This window comes from Drosophila albomicans, chromosome 2L, assembly GCF_009650485.2.
Source record: "Drosophila albomicans strain 15112-1751.03 chromosome 2L, ASM965048v2, whole genome shotgun sequence".
Lineage (NCBI taxonomy): Eukaryota > Metazoa > Arthropoda > Insecta > Diptera > Drosophilidae > Drosophila > Drosophila albomicans.
The window spans coordinates 21,755,990-21,777,193 of NC_047628.2; the positions used below are offsets into that span (position 1 = coordinate 21,755,990).

Genomic DNA, 21,204 nt, shown 5'->3' on the forward strand with positions numbered 1-21,204 from the left:
TCTTATTGCTGGTTTTTTGCGTTGTTGGTACCGACAAACAAAAACCCATTAACTTTGACCCATTTTTTGTGGTACATTCTTTATGGTCATCCGTATTAACAATAATCCATACAAAACCACTAATCCGAAAGGTTACGCAAAAAGTTTAGCATCTCTCAAAGTTCTTTAATAACCAAGTTTTTCGGGGAAACTTGTTTTGTTTTTATCTTCAATACTAGATAACTTATTTGGTGGTATGACTGTGTATAATTAGGTGTTGACTGTTCGAAAGCCGTTAAAGCAGCCATATTCAGAGACAGCAATTTACCAACTCGATGGCTAGCAGCAAAAAAAAATATAAAAAATAAAAAACGCGACGACAATAAATTGCCACATAAAACATGATAATATCATAATTTTAGAACCAGTTTGTGCAATACGTGAATGTTGCATGTGGGCGCAAAAATACAGATAATTTTGCTATCACTTTTGTCACAAATGCAATTGGTGGTTATTCTCTTTTTCTGTTTTTCTGTTTTTTTTTTTCATTTTGTCATATAATCAAACAATTTTCGCAATTGCATAGCGCAAAATTGCTCAATATAATTCAAATGCGCGCGCAGCGTTTATTGAAGTCACTCAACTGTTACGCAGCTGTTGCATAAAAGTCGTGTGTAGTGTGGCCAGCTCAAACAAAATGGTTGATGCTTGGCAAAATATACCGAATTATTGGGAATCATTTATGCACAATTTGAGGCAATTGCAAATCATTTACGTTTGCAATTATTGAATAAAATAAATTTAATTTTTCTATTAAACAAAATTATTCAATTAGTTAGTTTAAAGAAATTACTTGATGTCAACTATTAAAACAGCCGGGTTTTACAGTACATTTTGAGCACAACAGCCATATAACAGAAACCCCCGTGTCAACGGATACCCTTGATTTTTGCAGTAGGTTGTGGCATATAAATTTGCAGCAAACAAAATACAGAATGTTAGAAACTAGAACATTTTAAATGTGACACACATTAATTAACTGATGTGGGACATTGTTAACTAAAAATAACCATCGGGCAAAATTAATGGCGACGCGCAAATAGCCAAAGATAAGATTTATGTGCTGCTCTTTTCGGAGCAATTGTTATCAGTTAACAGTTGACAGACGGTCGTCGTTATTAGTTCAGCTTTTCTGGAAGTTCAACATTTATTGACGTGGAGGTGGAAGAAAAATGCCGCAGGAAACCGAAGAAGCGACCACGTCAACAACAAGCCATAGAATTGTGTTTAAAGTGGGATATTATTAATTAGCATGTGTAGTTAACGAATTGGCACTAAAGTGTGATACTATTTTGCATTGCAGATAAGCGCCAATGGCACTTCGCATTTCTATACGCCCTTGCCTGGCTTCCCACCTGGACCAGGACCAGCTGGCAATGGACCACCCCACTATCATATGCCAGCGCCGCCGCCGCCACCAACAGCGCAGCAGCAGCAGCAGGCCACGTCCACAGGCAGCACAGGAGCGGCAGGAGGAACAACAACGTCATCACAGTCGCATTTACATTCCCCGCACTCGCCATCGCCGCCCAACTACAGAGACGAGCGCAGCCAGCGGCAGCACACGAAGCTGCTGCGCAAGTTGGAAAAGCAGCGCGAGCTGAGTGAGTATTAAATTGTTGTTTCAAGGGAACATAAATTGCAACTAAACGAATCCTTTGTAGACTCTGCCATGTCCACGCCCACGCATTCGCCATCGCCACGACGCAACGACATCAATGGACATCACAACAACAACACCAACAACATTCCAATGGCACAACACATGCACAACAATGGACGTCGTATAGCGCAGCAACAACAACAGCAGCAGCAACAACATCAACTGCATCAGCAGCAGCAACAACAACAGCTTCCACAACAGCAACAACAACAACAACAACAACAGCAGCGCAATGGCCACGTTCCTAATCGCGGTGGCAACTCTGTGGGCACCTCAGAGGATGGTGAAGACAACTCGAGCTTGGCCGCCGAAGATGAGGAAGACTATCAGTCGTCGATTGTCGAACAAATCTCGGCCATTGAGAAACCCGATGTTATCGAAGTCAGTTCGAGGTCGGCGAAAATCATTTGGGTATCGCCAGCGATCACAGATGCCATGCTGGTGGATCTGCAGGAGCTGCGCTACGAGGTGCTGCTCAGCGACACGGGCAAACAGTGCAAATACAAGAGTCTCTATCGAGGCGAGGCATACGAGTGCATTGTGCAAGATCTGCAGCCAGGCCAGGAGTATCTGGTGCGTCTGCAGGTGCACTACAAGCAGCTCCAGGGGAGCGTCAGCGAACCCACCGAGTTCAAGACTCCCGCCTGCGAACCAGATCAACCTCTTGCCCCCAAACTGGTGTCGCGCACCAAGAATTCGATCAATCTACGCTGGACAGCGCCCTCCTACAATGGCGCCTTCATCCAGCACTATCTGCTGGAGTATGACGAGGGAAGGGGCAATGCGCTACAGTTTGTGGAACTGGCCAAAACGAAGACCAAACACTATTTGATTAGCAAGCTGCAACCGACCACCGTTTACAGTTTTCGTCTGGCCGCCGTCAACGAGGTGGGCCAGTCGCTGTACTCGCCAGTGATTAGCTACAGCACTGCGGGCAATCCACCCACAGCGCCCAAGGCTCCCCAGCTGCAGGCATGCACGGCGAGCTCGCTGCGCCTGGTGTGGGAACGTCGGGCCCAAGACGGCGACTTTCTGCTGCAGCTGCAGGACCTCGAATCGGGTCATGGCTACATGAACAGCTACAAGGGCAGCGACACACACTACGATTGCCTGCAGCTGCGACGCGCCACCAGCTATCAGTTTCGATTGCGCGCCGAGAACGATGCGGGCGTCTCGCCCTGGTCCGCCGAGGTCAGCTACAACACAGCCGCGGAGCGTCCTGGGCGACCGGGCAAACCGCATGCCAAAGGCAAGCTGCATGGCACACACTTTAAGGCGCGCTGGGAGGCGCCTGCGGACACTGGTGGCGCCGACATCTTGCGCTATCACCTGGAGTTGAGTGCGGGCGCCAATTTTGAGCGCATCTATACTGGCAGCGAAACGGAAGCGATGTGCGAGCGTCTGCAGCCGGGCACCACGTACCAGTTGCGTGCCTGCTGCGAAGGACCTGCTGGTCAGAGTCCCTTCTCGGACATTGGCAACGTGACCACCGAGGCGGTGACGCCCACAGCGCCACCTCCACCGCATTGCGATGCGCCGCCCACGCCTTATGCGGCGCTGTTACGCCTCAATCAGCCGGAGTACAATGGCGGTGCCCCGGTGCTGGAGTTTGAGACGCAAATGCGTCAGCTGGACGAGGCGACGCCCAAGAGCGTGTATCGCGGCAAACAGGACTATTTTGTGGCACAACAACTGCAGCCCGGCTGCATCTATGAGGTGCAAGCGCGTGCCATCAATCGCATTGGCGCTGGCAACTGGTCGCAATGGATGCGTTTCACAGCAGCCGCCGCACCTCCCGGCGCACCTGAAGCCCTGCAAGTGCTGGTGAAATCGGCCACACACTTGAGCGTCAGCTGGCAGCCACCACAGGTGACAAATGGTTCCGCGGTGAGCGGTTACAATTTGCAGAGTGCCAGTCAGCAGTGTGAGGAACCCGAAGCGGAGCCATCGAGCACACAGTTCCATGGCTGCTACCAGGGAGCCCAGACGAATGTGGAGCTGCGCAATCTATTGCCCTACACACGCTACTATCTGCGTGCGCAGGCGATCAATGCCGCCGGCTCGGGGCCAGCCACCGAGGTGGTTTGCGTCTCAACGCCAGCTGCTGTTCCCGGTGCACCACAGATGCAGGGCTACGAGTTCACTGCGCAAGAAGTGACACTCAACTGGACACAGCCGGCGACGCATGGCAGCGAGATCTGCAGCTATAACATTGAGTACGGCGAGCGTACGATTGCCACGCCAGATGCCTGCACCCGTTACACCGTTGTGGATCTAACGCCCGAGACGAGCTACAAGTTCCGTGTGCAGGCGGTGAATGCCATCGGTGCGGGAGCCTTTAGTGCCTATGCCAAGTTGACAACGCAACCGGCGCCGCCTTCGCCGCCACGTCTGGAGTGCAGCGGTGCGGGACACAATTACATCAAGCTCAAGTGGAACGGCAACAACTCGGTATCATCGGCGCCTGGAGTCGACTTTACCAAGTACTTTGTGGAGATGTATGTGGCGCGTGCCAAGCAATTCCAGAGCGTCTATGCGGGCACCAATAGCATGTGCAAGATCCACAAGCTGCAGGAGCGCAGCAGCTACACATTCCGCATCTATGCGCACACCGATCGTGCCGGCGATGGTGACTACTCCGAGGAGTACGTCTTTGCCACCACTGCCACGCTGCCGGCAAATATTAAAGCACCTCGCGTCGTGCCCGACAGCAGTGTCTGTGTGATGGATCAGGCCGGACAGCTGGCGATGCAGCTGACACTCGAGTGGCAGCACTCGAAGAACAGCTTCCACGATCGTGTCGAGTATCAGTTGCAGTATGCAGTGGTCACCGCTGAACTGGATGCCCTCGAGTCGCCCAAGACGCGTGGCACGAACGACAGCAACGTAGCGCCCATTGCGCTGAGCAATCAGGAGTATCGACAACTCTATCGCGGTCCCGAGACCAAGTTCACCATTGACAATCTGGCTGCGGGCACCTGTTACCAGTTTCGTGTCTGCGCTGTGCGTGTCACATCATCGGGCGAGCTGTTCCCCGGCCAGCCGTCGACAGCGCTGCGCTATCGTGTGCCCAACGAGCTGACGGCCAGCCCCTTGGCCTGCCATCATTTGCATGGCGCTAATGCAGCGGCTGCGCCCGCCCAGCAGCGCAACAGTCGGAAATTGTCGGCGAGCAATGGCTCCAACATTAATGGATTGCGTTCGGTGAGTGCGTCGGCCATCAGCGGCAGCTGCGGCGTTGGCGCCGATCCTCAGGCGATTAGTCGCCTGCAGAATGAGCTATCTGGTGGCGGTGGCAGTGCAACGTTCAATGCATGCGGCGATCCACTGCATCATCACCATCATCACCACCATCATCATCAGCATCCGCATCAGCATACGCATCAGGCGTGTCCCGTTGAACTGGCCACCGGCAATGGCAATGGCAACGGCAACGCAGCATCAGCAGCATCCATAGCACCATCCTCCACACTGCAGTTGCGCGGCAATAGCGTGGCCGCGCATCATATGCATCATCAACATCATTTGCATCACTCGCACATGCATCATTCACACTATGCGCACGCCTCGGTCGGTGCTGGAGCGAGCAGTGGCAACGGTGGCAATGGCAGTGGCAGCAACAGCAGCGCCAGCAGCAGCAGCTACAGCTACAACAGTCTGGCACATGGCGGAGCAGTGCGTCGGGTCATCTCTAAGCTGACGGCACTCTACTACAATCGCAAGCGATTGACGGATCAACAGAAGGCGGTCTTCTTTGTGGTCTCCTTTGTGTTTGTCACCTTCCTGGTCGCCATGCTGGTGCACATGCTCTGGGGCTAGAAAAGAGAGAAGGAGAAAGAAAGAGAGAGGAGAGAGAGAATAGAGTAATAGTAGGGGGAAGCACACTTGATGTTTGATGTCTCAAATAAGTGATCGTCGATTGCCTAGTAATTACACATTGTATTTGTATTTTTATATATATTATATGTATGTACGTATACGTAACGTGTCAACAACCAACCTGTAAATTGCCTAAACAAAACGAAAGAGAAAACATCCAAGAGAAATATGTAAGCAGAACACTCACACATACCTTTACAACTTTAGCCAGAACTGTATTAAATGTACACACAATACTATAATGGATCATGATGATGTTGATTAAGATGATGATGATAATGATGAACGTTCCCTTTTTGCCGAGATCAAAACCATTTACAATTACCAATTAATGAATTATTCATGCATGCATACATACACACATGCATATACGTAAATGTTTTGTAAATGATATGCTATTTACTTAAAGAATCTATATACATATACATCTCTATATATATATATTTATATATGTATACATACATATATATAATTGTTTGTTACTAATCGAATCACAAACATATGCTTCTATGTATAATAATTAATTTACACAGACACACACACACAATCACACAAATCTCTCCATATGTGCTATAGCATTCAGTGCAACAACAAAAACAACAACAACTAATTCTCAATGTATGTGTACATAAGAAAACCAAAACAAACCGATAACAACAACAAATTAACGAATAATGAAGAAAGCGATTTAAGTATAATCGAGAAACTTTAGAAAAAAACCAAAAGAAAGCGCCTATCGATAATCGACTCGATGACTCGATAACTTGTTGCATATGTACTATATATATGTATGCATGTATGTATGTGTGTGTGCGCTGCATGTTACTAAAAGCTAATTGCTGCGAAACTTGTTAAATGCAAAAAATCCGAATAACGAAAAGTATGAATTTATTAGTCTCTATTCCTAGTATACTATACTACTTAACTGCAATCGCAACTGCATCCAAAATACATTTGTATGTAAGTATGTAATGTTTACACAAATTACACAATTTTCAAATTGTTCTCTCGATTTGCCAATCGCTAGATAAACGTCCTTCCTCTTCCGACAGCGCAACCAGCTTTTTTCATTCTTCATAAAACCAAAACAACTATTATCCCAAATTTATTACGATAAACATTATAAAACGAAACAAAAAATGAAAAAAAGCAAGCCTCAATTCGTGGGCTGCTGCATAATATGCAATACGAAACAAAATAGTAATAATAATGAAGAAAAAATAAGATAAATTGTACTAACCAATTATTCCAGAGCTTACATGAATATGTTGTCGGTGTTAATGTCATGTTAATGCAAAATCAAAAATGATAAAACAAAAAACCAAAATTATTGGTCAATTTTTGACTCTCATCCATGTGCGTGCTATACACATATAGCCAATCCCAACTAGACAAGGCTCTCAAATCTACACACACACACACACACACACAACTCACACACTCTTATAAAAATACACACTATACAAGAAAAATACAACAATTTAAGAAAAGAAAATATAGTATATAAAGCACTTATATACTACATTTTCTTTTGCATGTTTATAAATATATTTTTTACACAAAAAATACAAAAAAAAGAAAAACGAAAACAAAAAACAAAAGATGAAAATATTTAGTATATATATGATGAGAATATATTTGAAATTTATAGCCTAATGCAACGCAAAGTGATTTATATTCCAATTATTATTATTTTTCTAAATAAATAAATTAATGTAATCGTTTCTTTCCATAGTTTAATATATATATACATATATATATATTATATATGAAAAATCGAAAGAATAAATTTAAAACAACAAAACAAAACAACAAAAATGCAAAAAAAAAAAACAAACAAAAAATACAAAAAACAGAAAAAGAAAAAACACAATATGTATGTTTACAACGGTAAATGGTTACAATATATAAACGTATATATATATACAGATATATATTAGCAAATTACTGTACTCTTTGTCGATTTATTTGTTTATTATACATACATACTTACATATGTCATACAATGCAACAAATTATACAATTTATTTGCAAAAGTATACATATATATGAATCATTTCAAATAAATGCGATATACAAATACCTTAAATCCTTCCAATGTGTGTTTCATGTTATACTAACTTAACTTTTTTCAGCTTTTTGTCTGCTGTCTGCTGTCTAGAATCTAGAATGAGAAATCTCCAAAAATGTAATCAAAACTCGGCGAATTAAAAACAAATATATAATTGTTCGTTTTATTTTCTGTGCAAATAACAATTTTTTATTATGTTTACTTGACATTCCACCTGCAAAGGTCAGAATATTGATAGAACATAGTTTATTTCCCATTTCGAAAATGCTTTCCACATATTTTTGCTATTGTATTATAACTTTATTGTTGAGTGTCGGAGTTGAATATTCGAAGGCAAAGACAATAACATTAGTTGCCTACAAATTAAACTCCAGCATTGGTTATTCGTATTTTTCATGTTGTCTCATGTGTGTTTCATTTATGTGCGTACTTAAAACGTTTTACTTTTAGTTGCTTATTAGTAACATATTATTGAAATCGGACCATTTACTGAATGAAATATCTCGCAATAGGAACATGTCTTTTCGAAGTATTTATCTTAAATGCTCTTTTTGCTCTGACACTGATAATGTTTCAAGTCGGACGTTGTCGTATTCGTTGATATGTAGATTTGCAAATACTATGTCGCAGTTAATAAATGGATTATCAATATATCGAAGGGAATATGGTTAATTCAAATACTTGGATAATGGTAGTTCTTTTGACTTGCTGTGACATAGCATTAATATTTGATAGACTCGTACTCGTATTGTTAACATTTTAAGTACCTACATAGATGTATTTGCGACTCGTATTTTATGTATAGTATATTTTTGTTAATTTGGATAATATGTTATTTTCGTGTTAGTTGCTACTTGTTCTGTTTGCTGCTGTTGTGTCAATCTAAAACTTTTAACCATATGCGTTTCCTTACAACTTAAAACTCATCTAAAATTTAGTATATGCATTCGCAATATTTATTCTACAGATACATATGCTATATGTTTCTTTTGATTTTTGTTTTACGTTTACTAGTATTATTATATATTAGTATAGACGCTAAAATCATTATCGATATTATTCAATTCGTTTGGTGTTTCTGTTTGTTTTGTTGCGTTGCTTAAAATCGGTGTATAAAATTTATGGTGTATGCTACGAGTATGCCTGGCGTACGCCTCGTATGCGTAACGTATCTTATTTAACTGCTTTGCAAAAATCCTTGGCTCAAATCCTCGCTTCTGAAATGAAGAATACACAGCGCTTCCCTAAATACAAGTACAAGTACAGCAATTCAATGTTCATCCAAAACTTATGCATTGTCTACCTTATACCTTATGCATACATATAAATCGATCAATATATATGTTTTTGTATTTTTAGATACCATATTGTATGTATAAATATCCGTAGTATATATGTATATCTGTAGGTAGTTTATAGTTGCATACAAAAAATATTTCTCATGCTAAGGCAACTGTCAACATCGATATGGGATGGTTTTATAGGTATTTGGTATAACGATTTGAAGAAAAGAAATTCGTTTACCCCCCTGCAGGAGGGTATTTAATCGTCGGTTTAAATGCACTCACATGATATGTGGCTGGGATAGAAGCAATAACCAATTAGAGTTATGTGCAATGATCGGTTAGAGGTGACGTTAAGGTCCTTGTGAAATGACTTGTTTAGTTTTCAATTTATATCAAAGAGATTGAATTACTATAGATTATAAATAATCAGTGTTTGATATGTTTCTTGAGTTATTTCATTTTCATCGGATTCATCAGACAACTAATTTCAACTCTTTCACAAGGCTATTTAAGCTTCGACACGCCGAAGCCTGAATTTGATATTTGGTTATCGGTGATATGACTATGACAAGGTCGTGATTACATATAATACTATATATGCAATATCTGTTTAGTATATTCTCGGTGCTAATACTATAAGAAGTGTCGAGTGGTGAGGGGTGAAAGGTGATCAACCAATGGCGCCCATCGTGGAGACGCAGCTGTTGCTGATCAGCGGCTCTCGAGAATTAACAGACGTGTTCGATGGATCAATGGACATGGTGAACTCCGTTGAGGTCTCCACCGAATCATGCTGGCTCTGTGTTTGTTCGTGTCGACGCGGTCTCAGCACTTGGGCGGGATCCTTGTGTGGCACACCGCCCTCCGCTGTGGCTGCCGGATAGCTGGAGACGCGCTTGAGCGTCTGCAAAAAGAGAGAGTTAGAGAGAGAGTGTTTGATTTTGTTGTGTCAACTCACCTTGTCGTTGAGCAGCTCCGCTGCATTGGCCGCTGCAATGGACTCGGTAACCGGACAAATGTTCTTGCTCGACGAGAACTTTTTACGCTTGCGCTTCAGAGCAGCAATGGCCGTTAAACCTGTAAAGAGTGGGACACAAGTTGCTGAACTCTTTAAGAGAATTGATTTTAAAAGCCCTTTTACCGGTGGTCGTGTGAAAGAAGTGAGCTCCCACGCCCATGTGTGTGTGTGTGTTGCTTGGCGCCGGAGCAGGAGCTGCTGCTGCTGCTGTTGCTGCTGGAGGTGTTGGATACGGCGGAGTTGCAACCGCTGCAGTTGGTTCGCCAGCGTAGTAGCCATAGCTGTGCTGGGGCGAGTTCTGGGCATAGGTGACACGCACCTGGCCATGCACAGGCGTCGAGTTCTGCAAGGAATTGCAAACAGAATCCTCAGATTTGGAGCGTCCCAGCATCTTGCTGACATTGCCCACCTTGGCGGCCTCAATGAGTGTGCCTAGAAATGAAAGATTTGAAAAATGTGAGAGTAAGTTGTATTTATTTTTGTATTTATAACATAGTTTATGAAATAGACAAAATTTGATGTTGTATTCACAATTGTAAACGCCCTAAAATAAACAAGTAAGAAAGCTACAGTCGAGTGTACTCGACTGTGGGATACCCGCTACCCATTTTGAATAAAAGCAATATATTTTGTGGTATTATTCTCAAAATATACCAAATATACTACAAAAATAGTAAAAATATACCAAATGGTATATGTGGTATATCGATATAGTACCGCATTCAGAATATACCATAGACGGCTCAATATACCAGATAGTCAGCCAAAGCAACTAAGACCCCTAGTAAGTAGGCGTTTTTGCCCATACAAAAGTATTTCTTTAATAACTTCGACAATTTTTATCTGATCGCAACCAAATTTTCAAGAATCATACCTACTATAGTTATTATTACATATACCAAAATTCGCAACTCTAGCTTTAAAATTACGCTTGTTATTCGATTTTTTTGATTTGCGGAGGCGGAAGTGGGCGTGGCAAAAATTTGAAACAAACTTGATCTGCGTGCAAACATAACAAATGCTGTCGAAAAAAATTATAGCTCTATCTCTCGTAGTCTCTGAGATCTAGGTGTTCATACGGACGGACGGACAGACACACAGACGGACAGACGGACATGGCTAGATCGTCTCGGCTGTTGACGCTGATCAAGAATATATATACTTTATAGGGTCGGACATGCCTCCTTCTACCTGTTACATACATTTCCTGTCGGCACAAAGTTATAATACCCTTCTACCCTATGGGTAGCGGGTATAAAAATCCTACTTTATTTTGATGTTCAGTATTTTAATTTCTAAAAAAATAAAAATAAATTTTATAGGAATGTAAAAAATCTAAAGTCCTTGGCTGACAATCTGGTATATTTTAGTATTTTATGGTATATTTTGAATGTGGTACTAAATCAAAACATCAAATATAGGATTTGGTATATTTCTGTAATTTGCGGTATATTAATTAGGAAAATTTTAAGAATAATATCGCTCTGTTTTACTTTCATGAACTTCTTCTTACTATGATAAATTCTTATTTTAAATGATAAACTGAAATTGTCAATTTTAGATTGTAGTGCCCACTTACCCCAACGTTTCTTGTGGCCCGCAATGCGTTTGTTATACTTCAGCGTGGTCTTGTTGTACTTGTTGGTTGCAGGCGGCACTGACGTCGTTGCCACATTGCCACCTTGGGTAGGCGAAGTGGGCGAATCCACGCCCACTACGGTGTCTGTGGTCGTGTGCTGGCGACGATGCATAAAATTGGGCGTGAAGAGTGTGGACAACGTGGAGCTGAGTATCTCGTGCTGATTGTCGTAGTTGTCCAGCGATGTGGAGAACTCAGCCACAGGTGCCAAGGAGCCAGTGGAACCAGGTGGCGCAATATTGAAGCCCTTCATCAGACGACGCTCCTTCTGGCGATTCTTCTTGCCGCCTCCACCTGTTATAGTTGAAAAATGTACTGCTGAATGCAGTTAAAGTTTTCGTACATTTCTGCTCACTCACCTCCTCCTTGGCCAGCTGTCACATTGGTGTCCATGCCGCTGTTCTTGAGTATCTCGACTAGCTCGCAGCGGAAGGCGGAAATATCCTGTTTGATCTCATTCACATCGTCCTCAGTGACACCCTGAGACTCTGCTTTGCGCTGCTCCACGGTCACATACCGCCTCACCAGATTGCGCATGATCTGCTGATACTTGAAGTCCCGATCACTAGCCTGCTGAGCCTTGCGCTAAGGATTGACCATAGAGTAAGGACTCTTATAAATGTTGCTGGAAACTTACGCGTATGGTTTTGAGATGCTCGCGTCGAGCGGCGGAGGAGCCACTGCAGAAGACACGACGCATCCATTTGATGGCATACCAAATGGACTTGGGCGTGGGAATTATGTTGAAAGGCGGTGGACAGGTGCCGCCTTCCTCAAAGTAGCTGATCCACAACTTCGATCTGGCAAATTTCCACTCCACATCAGCACGTTCCTGCAATGCAAAATATAATATAAGTAAGTCTGATGAAGTTGACGGCTAAATCGGCAGAAAGAGGAGAAGATAAACACACCGATATGAGCTGATAGGAGTGATTCATCATGGCAATCAGCAGATTGAGCAGCACCACAATATTGATGACCGAATAGGTGCCAAACATGAGCATGCCCCAGAAGCGTGTAAAGATCTTGATGCCATCCAACTCAAAGCTGTCCAAATCGATGAGGCCAAAGACGGCCCAAAACAAGGTCTGCGTGGTCTCAAAAAGGCTGCGCAAATTCAGTTTCAAATTAGTTAAGTAACTGACTAATTGAATCGAAGTACTCACTTAGAGAAACGTCGCCAGACAATGCAGGCATTGGGATCGTTAGTGCCATTCATGTGCAGCAGCAGGCTGGGCGAGACCTCCGGACAGCGTTTCTTCTCCAAATCCGCATAGTACCTAAAACAAAAGAGAAAGACTTGTAAATGAATGAAATAGATAGCGTTGGTGTAACCCACCAGAGCAGCTGATTGAGACCACTGCCAAAGGCAAAGAGCACCAGAACATAGAGGAAAAAGAACTTCATGATGTCCATGACCATGCGCGACAGCGACACTTGCAGTGGTCCCAAGTGTGGGTTCACCGAGAAGATGTACACCAGCTTGAGGCTACTGAAAATGTTTGCCGCACTAAAGAGGCCCTCGGATATGAGCATTGGATCCCAGGTGTCCCAACGCTCACGCGGCAAATCAGTTGCCTGCGAGTTGAAGATCATTTCCTTTTGAACCTGTTTACAGAAAAGAAATTTAAGAATTTCAGAAGTTGAATGACTTTTTCAGAGGTCGTCACCTGAAAGAAGGAGACAACACGCAGCGCAACTGTTGCCACATATAACGAATTGGTCACGAAATCAATCACGTTCCACATGTCATTGAGATACTCCTGCAAACCGACATCCCACAGTTGCTTCACCTCACTCCAGATGAGTCCGCTCACCCAGGCGAGTATTAGCCACTCAATGAAGGTTGGTTTGGCGCCACGTTTCGTCGGCAGCTGCAGCTCATCCGTTGGATTATTGAGCTGGTTGAGCGTGCTCGTGTCCGACCAGAACCAGCTGCCAATGAAGCTCTCGATGCGCTGTGAGGCGAGCATCAGCAGGAACAGAAATGTGAAGTACGAGGCGCTGTGGCAAATGAACTTGATGAAGGGTTTGCGCATTGTCTGCCCAATGCTGGAGTAGGGTGCCAGGATGTAGGCCAACGAGAAGATGGGAAACAAAATGCCAATGCGTATGATGTCCACTGCCTGCAATGCCATATTCTTGCGCCTGAAACCCGGCAAACCCTCGTACCAAATGCTCGCCAGCAGCTGTTGCACATTCGAGTGGGCCACAAACTAAGAAGAAAGAAATCAGAATCAAATTTTTATTGCTTGAATGTTATCGAGCTGAGTACTTGCCTTCTTTTGGCGCAGTTTTATGGCCAGCTTGAGGCGATTGAGATGCATGCGTTCGCCGTGCTCGTAGACAGGTCCAGTGGGATCATGGTTCAGCAGTATCTCCAGCTCGTGCGAGGTGCGAGTGTGATCGAGTAGAGCTGTGGCAAAGTCCTGGCACTGCTTGCGCAGCTCCTGGTATTCGTTCTGCAAAGATCAGCATTTAAGTATTGTTATCGGATATATAAGAGAGGCATATAACGAGGCATATAAGTGCCACTTTGTTTCTAATTTAAATCAAAAACATTTCATTTAAATTCAAACTATTCATATTCGTTTCACCTTAAATTCATGCTCCAGAAAGCTGAGACGACGCAGCTCCCAGGACAGCTCGAAGGCGGTTAGTATGGGATCCTTGGAGGACAGAGCTATGAGACTGGGACTGGCCAGCGCACGATAGGCATTAATCCGAGATCGTGAGTGTCGCAACGAATCCTCCTGACGCGACTGCACGCACTCATCGCAGCCACAGCGTACGTCATGTGGCATGGGCAACACGGCGCCACGATCGAGTAGAATCTTGATGATCTCGTAGTTGTCTCGATGTGCGGCCAGGATGAGAGGTGTGATATCTGGCGTAAAAGTGGATGTTTCCTCCGAAGCGGACTCCCAGCTCTAGAAGATCAAATCAAGAAACACTTTTTCACTTTGCAAATATTGTGGCAACATACGTGATTGCCCTCGGTCTGAAAGGTGACATTCTCGTGATCGAGCAACACCTCGACAGCCTCGACAAACTCTTCGGAAATGGAGTGCAACAGCGCATCCTTGGTGTCCACATTGTAGTTAATGAGCAGCTCCACCATCTCCAGGTTCTCATTATCGATGGCCATCAGCAGAGCCGTTCTGCCCAATGGATCCACACAGTTCACATTGATGTTGTCTGTGTCCTGGGCCCATTGTAGCATTCGCCGTGTGCCCGCCATATCGCCACGCTCCACGGCCAGCAGGAACTTCTTCTCCTCCAGCGTCAGCTGTCGGATCTCCTGATGCGGCCTTATAGTATTCTCCTCCTCCATCATACCGTGTATGCTATGCCGCTGCAAGGGATTCATTTTAGTCTGATAGCTCTGCAATTTTAATGATCTCGTACCTTGACACGTCTAGCTGGTTCGATTTGAACTGCTATATGACCGCTTCCGCTGCTCTCACTGCCAAGCTTCTTATCGCCAGCATCCGAGGCATCTGCACCATTCTTGATCTTACTCAATATGGGGGCCAAGACTGATTTCCTACGCGCCGGACTTATGAAGTGCAGCTTTTTTCCTTCGTCTGCCAAACAAAAATAAGTAAGCCAATAAAAACGATTTAAATTATATTGCAGAGAAATTAATCAACTCCTCCTTATAAATTATTTTATGAATGTGATAATTCACAAAATATATTTATATTAAGGAACTTTCTGTGTAAAAAAGTCTCTCTAGCTCGCCTATTTGAAAAATCTTCGTTGACTTTTCAAAGACATCTGTGAATGACAATAAATATTGTTACTCTACCTATATAGTTGCCAACTCTTCAGGAAGTATTTATATTTAAAATTATTAAAGCTATTCCAACTAAAGCCAGGGTATTTTTTAAATTCTTCATATAGCAGACTTTCTTATAGGAAAACATTTTAAAACATTTAGCACTTAAAATGCTAGCTAACTTTTATTAGAAACTATTTACATTAAGTCAAAAACCTTATACCAACATTTGTCCAAGAGAAGAGTAGCGGCAACAAAAAAAAAAAAGAAAACTGTCTGCATTTTAATGGACAGTCATAACTCTGGCATATACACAAAACGCAATCACACAGGTCCAAGTATATACCACAATTTATGTAAAAACATATATATAAATATATGTATGTCTGGCACAGATAACAAAGTTAACCAATCCCATTTCAGCCTTGAGTGAAAAAATAGGCAGACAGCAGAATGTTGCAGTTCCCACTCCATTTTGCAGGTTTCTGCTACGACCGCATATTTCGAAGGGTTTCAAGGCCAAAAATGGCATACCGGGGGAGTGCGAGGGGGAGACACAATGTGGGTGGTTTGGGGTCTGTGGCATGTCCTTGCTTCAAATCAAAGTCCCATTATTTTCAACATAAACGGATAAATGCATTTGGTTTGAATATTTCATTTATGAAAACTAGTAGCCAATATTTCATCTAGTTATTTGTTTATGAATTGATAACAGTACCTTTATAAATATTTCGAAATATAAAGTAAGCTATCTGAAATTGAGCTTAAATTGCATTCTTCAAGCGAAACACAAACACGTTTATGGCCGCATTTTATGGATAGAGTAAAAGTAGGCGAGAATGCGCCGTCAAACAGAAATCTGGGTCAATTGTTGCTTGATTTTGCATATATTAAATGCACAGGAAATACACTCGCACTAGCACAAGCAGAGTCACACAGCACACAGACAGCCAGAGACTCACCCACACACCCGCACACCCGCTCAGACCCCCTTTTCACCCCTCCAGCATTTTGGTGATGATAAAATACCACAGAGATTTCTATAATTCGCAATGAGGACAAAGTTAGGAGGCGACAGTTTTGTGACTCTTGCCAACTAATTTCATTACTATGCTCATTCTGAAATATTGAGCACATTTCAGCGCATCAACAGATCAATGAATTTCAAAGTATTTGTGTCCCTCCTCTCCATACAGACATAGACACAATCGGCACGCTCGCAAATAAGTAAGCTACGTGTTGTTTTGCATATACATATCACATGTATACTCTTTCGCTATAAAGTTGGGCATTAGTGCTGACAAGGAACAACATGTTATTGTGTTTAAAAAAGTTATAGTTTCCTGATGAATATTATTTAAAGTTAAAATATAATTATCATTTGTTTGAAGGAACAACATATTGTATTTAAATAAGAATTCGTATACTGAAGTGTACTTGTTTAAAATTATAATATATCTCTTATTATTTGCTCTATATATATTTCGTTTATTTATTATTTTATGTTATTATTATTAAAATTTACTATTTCATAGATATTAACTACAATTACTAAACTAGACATCAATGGTAATATTACCCTTTATTCTCTCTTAAGCTTTATATATAAAATTTGTAATATACTGTTAATCCTTTGGTAATCCTGGCTGCTAAGTTAGAGTATCTGGCATTTGCCCAAATGGACAAACTGTTGGACATTTATAAGTCGGCTGAGTATCAAGTTTGCCACAATTTTTCTACCTTTTTCACGTTCATCGTCACCGTGCGTTGAACTCTCATTGATTTCACACAGACAGACAGACGAGTGTGCATGTAAGTACAAATATAAGCGTGTGTATGCAATCGAGAATATGAGACTGCGCAGGACATAACCTCAGAGCAGTTTCTTTAGCTTGTCGTAGGTCAGGACTTGCCACGCTATGCTCCGAGGCAAAAACAAAATGGCCAACAGTCATCGGCAAACTCGTCGTTGCTGCCACTTTCTGGCCGTGTTACACACACACACACACACACACAGACACACACAAAACATGCAGGCATAGAGAAACATGCTAGCTTTAGGGCTGGCAAATACTTGTAATCGCAATCCATTGAAACACTATTGATTGACCTGAAAACAAACACACCCACACTTGCTAATTTGGGTCTACTTCGATTGCAGCTGTCCCACTTCACCAAACCACATCCCCTAAACACTTCGCCCAATAGCAATTAAAAATTCTTGAAATTGCCTTTTTGGTGCAGTGACCTTAAGACTTTGAAAAGTTCAATTAATAGGAAAGAATTTTCTCACAAATCTCCGCTTCTGAAAATGGTAAAACGTAAGCTTAAGTTATTTACAATTTTTGCTGAAGATTCTTTAGTACTTAGTTAACTTTCTGTATAAACTTTATAATTGTTCACATATGTATATAAGTTTTGTTATCGCGCCATTTACCTTCGGCTTCCTCTCCAGTTTTTGCATCGGTCCATTTCGACAACTGTGACAAGAGATAAAGCATAGCAAGTTATTAGGTTAGTGCAGTTAGTAATATAAGCATTTAGATATAACATTTACTTAAATCACATAATGCAAACCAAATAAACAATGAAATCAAATAGTAAAAGAACTATATAAACTAATAACAACCACCAAAAAAATAATGTTTGTTTGTGCTTTCTTAGCACATTTATTAAGACTCAGAGCAATATTAACAATTGAATGTAATAAACTAAAATGTTAGGTGCAAGCTTGTTATATTAAGTATTCGTCACTCTAAAAGTATAGCATACTTCTCAGCGCAGTGGCTGTTGCACTTGCAGATTCGATGAAAAGTGTATGCTACAAAATAATCTACTTAAGTTGATGAAGTTATCAACAAAAACCTGGATAATCTTCTAAATACTGTTTGAAAGTTAAGGACAACCACATTGACCGTGCAACAGTGGAATCCTTGACACACCGAGCAGCAACACAACAACCACAAACAGTTGCAGCAACATCAGGCAGATAATTAAATGTCAAGACTGACATTGCAATTGTTGTTGGTGTTCACAGCTGACCAAACATGTTTACAGCAGCAGCCACACAAGCGAAAAACTTACACACATGCGTACACAAACAACTGCACATATGAAAATATACAAATGCTGATGGGGATGCAGCTTCAGGTTCACGTCCACAGTGCTCAGTGCTTCACCTCAAACGAAGGTTGCACACATCCGGCTGCCTCTGATGGCGGAGCTATCGATTCAGAGCAGTCGGGAGAATGAAGATGTGGCGCGCACACACAGGCACACAGACACAGACCGCCCACAAAAGTGTCCTTGTTGCGGTGGCATGCCGGCAACAACTTAAGCTGCTGGCAACATCATGCACATGTGCGTCCTTGGCTACGCAGTTAGTACAGCTTCCAGACAAAGCCAACGGCAAAGCGGAGAAGGACATGGCAAAAAACCGGACGAATCATCAGTCGAGTGCTGCCTTCTTCAAAGGGAATGCAACTTGCAGTGCTTCTACCTCTTTTTTTAATTTTTTTTTTTTTTGTTTTTTTTGGCAAGAAATTGAGGGCAAGTGCGTGCCAAGACAACAACAACATACTTGTGAAACCTGCAGTTGACGTGCTCTTATACCCGGCTGTTGATGGCTAAAAGGGCATACTGGCTATGAAACATTTAGCAGAAGGAGGCAAGACATTTTAAAGACCGTCGAACTTTATGATTCTTTATGTATCGGGTATATAGAAGTCGCACAGTTTGTGCACTGCAGTTTTCTGGCTTGTTTTCTTGCGTAGAAGGTCAAGCGTGCTCTTTAAGTGCACTCGAAGTGGCAACCACATGCATTACAAATTCTAACAGGCTGGCAACACTATGAATGACATCTTCATCATCATTAGCCATCACCTCCTATCGCCAGCGAGTATCTAGCTTTGCTCTTCTAACTAATGAGAGTTTGCATAACCAATAGGTTGCAATAAAATAAAATCACAACGAAATGTTACGTATACGCCACGTTAATATTCAATTAATGGTAACTATGGACACAGTTGCAACAGTCGCCGCTGTAGTTGTTGTTGTTGTTGTTGTCGTTATTGCTGTTGTTGCAGCCTTTGTGGTTGTCGTTCTTGTTGTCCTTGAGCGCCTGCTAATTGAGGGCACTGCACTCGGTCGGGATGACCGCACAGCCCATCCCCCATCTCCCCCGCTGCGACCCAGACCCCAACGTCAACAAGAACGACAACACTTTTTGTTGGCTCGTTCGTCGTTCGGCGTGTGCCGTGTGCCGTGTTTTGTTTTTGCTAAAAGCTGTTTAAATTGCGTCCTCCTTGACACACGTCTGTGTTTCTGTATGTGTGTGTATTGTTATTTACGAATTTCCCTATGTGTGTGTGAGTTGGGTTTCATTTTGGTGACCCAGCACACCAATTAACAAACCTCTTGCGATAGTATCGCATTGTTTGTAAGGTATAATGAATATTAAAATTGAATTAAATAAAAAGACATTTAGTTCAACTTATTGTCAATACATGAAAAGTAAAAACATTATAAATCCGTCATGAAAAAAATATTGAAATAAAAAACTATCACTAACTCTGTCGCAAGCAAATATATCGCATATGATTACTTGGTCTGCTGGGTTCAAACATGCAAACTGCACATTGTATATGTGTGTTTGTGTTTGTGTTTGTGAACACGCACACGGTTGCGCGAAAAAGTAGGTTAACTTGTTTTCGCCGTTAAATTTCTTGTAAGCAAGTTACAGAAATATGAAAATGTGAAAAGTAGAAAACTTAAAATGAAGCTTTACTTAACACTTTAAAAGAAACTTAAAGGGAAAGCAATAATACCTTTCAGATAGTTTTAACTATAATTAAGTCAAGTATTTGCAGCTGGCTACTTTCAGTTTTCCCTCACTTGACGAGTGCTACACAAACTCTGTGCCCCTTTTGTAATGACCAACTAAGTAAATTGCATAAAATTGATAAACTGGCACAAGTGGGGAAGCACTTCAGCTTTAGAACAGTGAACAGTGTACAGTGTACAGTGGAAAAATGAAAAGTGAAAAGCGAGTGTCATCATCTAGTGTGCATCCCCTTGTTACCTTGAGTTGAGATTTCCTCTTGAGTGCAGCAATCGAACGAGTTTGCTGCCGTAGCACCTCCAGTGCACTATCTGCGTTGATATTGACGTCGACGTCGACGTTGACAGCGTCAGCAGCAACAGCAGCAGCAGCAGCGACAGCGACAATGTTTTGATAATAATCGGAACGCGATTTCGAAAATCAAATTAGAAAACTGCGCGAATTAATGTGAAACAACAAAAGTGTATGTTTATGTAGAACTTCGTTGTCTTAAATATTGTTTACTTTCCGATTGAATTGTGGAAAACGTTCGCAATTATTCGTTGATTCTTTCTCAATTATAAACAATTAACAATTCCAATTGTTTTGATGTTTGATTTCGAGATTTTTGATTGGTTTGCTGTTTTGGTTTTATGACACGTTTCGTATGGTTCTATAAATACTTGCAGAATATTTTGCAAATCTTTTCCAAATATGTATTTAAAAAGTTTATGAAAATATTTTGCAAATTAGAAAATCTATGAAATAAAATTTGTATATTTCACATCATCTGCAACCGGAAGTACAGTGACCCCAATTACAGTTGAACATTTTAAAAGGGCAATTTTAACTGAGTTTATGACCTAGAAATGCATCCCTCGTAAATTATTACAGTCACAATAACATTTTTTAACAATCCGAAATTTAAAGAAATATATTTAACTTCATACACTTGGTCTATGAAATAACACAAAAGAATTATTCCTGAATAATAAGTTAAAACGAAGAT

At 42.0% G+C, this 21,204-nt stretch overlaps 2 protein-coding genes across 6 annotated transcripts in view; one reads left to right on the forward strand and one right to left on the reverse strand.

The window, feature by feature from the left end:
- The window catches only part of LOC117564467 (fibronectin type-III domain-containing protein 3A), a 48,205-nt gene extending 40,749 nt beyond the window's left edge, over positions 1-7,456 (forward strand). For 3 of the 4 annotated variants that reach the window (XM_034243257.2, XM_034243260.2, XM_052002694.1), the window contains 2 exons: positions 1,343-1,643; positions 1,704-7,456. In XM_034243257.2, coding sequence (XP_034099148.1) covers positions 1,343-1,643; positions 1,704-5,521 — 4,119 coding nt within the window. In that variant the 3' untranslated portion in view covers positions 5,522-7,456. Of the gene's footprint in view, positions 1-953; positions 1,272-1,342; positions 1,644-1,703 lie in introns of those variants that run through there. The other variant, XM_034243262.2, reaches the window with a different exon arrangement.
- A 1,006-nt stretch (positions 7,457-8,462) lies between these two features.
- LOC117565215 (transient receptor potential-gamma protein) lies at positions 8,463-21,056 on the reverse strand. 2 transcript variants are annotated; one of them, XM_034244225.2, is made up of 16 exons: positions 20,457-20,624; positions 17,814-17,856; positions 15,004-15,182; positions 14,582-14,950; positions 14,193-14,525; positions 13,875-14,057; positions 13,266-13,811; positions 12,935-13,203; positions 12,762-12,875; positions 12,507-12,702; positions 12,233-12,427; positions 11,955-12,180; positions 11,536-11,889; positions 10,080-10,388; positions 9,897-10,015; positions 8,463-9,842 (listed from the first exon to the last, which is right to left on the reverse strand). In XM_034244225.2, exons 4-16 carry the CDS (start codon positions 14,930-14,932, stop codon positions 9,609-9,611), a joined length of 3,429 nt encoding a protein of 1,142 aa, XP_034100116.1. In that variant the 5' UTR covers positions 14,933-14,950; positions 15,004-15,182; positions 17,814-17,856; positions 20,457-20,624; the 3' UTR covers positions 8,463-9,608. The 2 variants fall into 2 exon arrangements, with proteins under 2 accessions (XP_034100116.1, XP_051858655.1); XM_052002695.1 differs by lacking the exon at positions 17,814-17,856 and having other exon boundaries at positions 20,457-21,056.
- Positions 21,057-21,204: the final 148 nt, after the last annotated feature.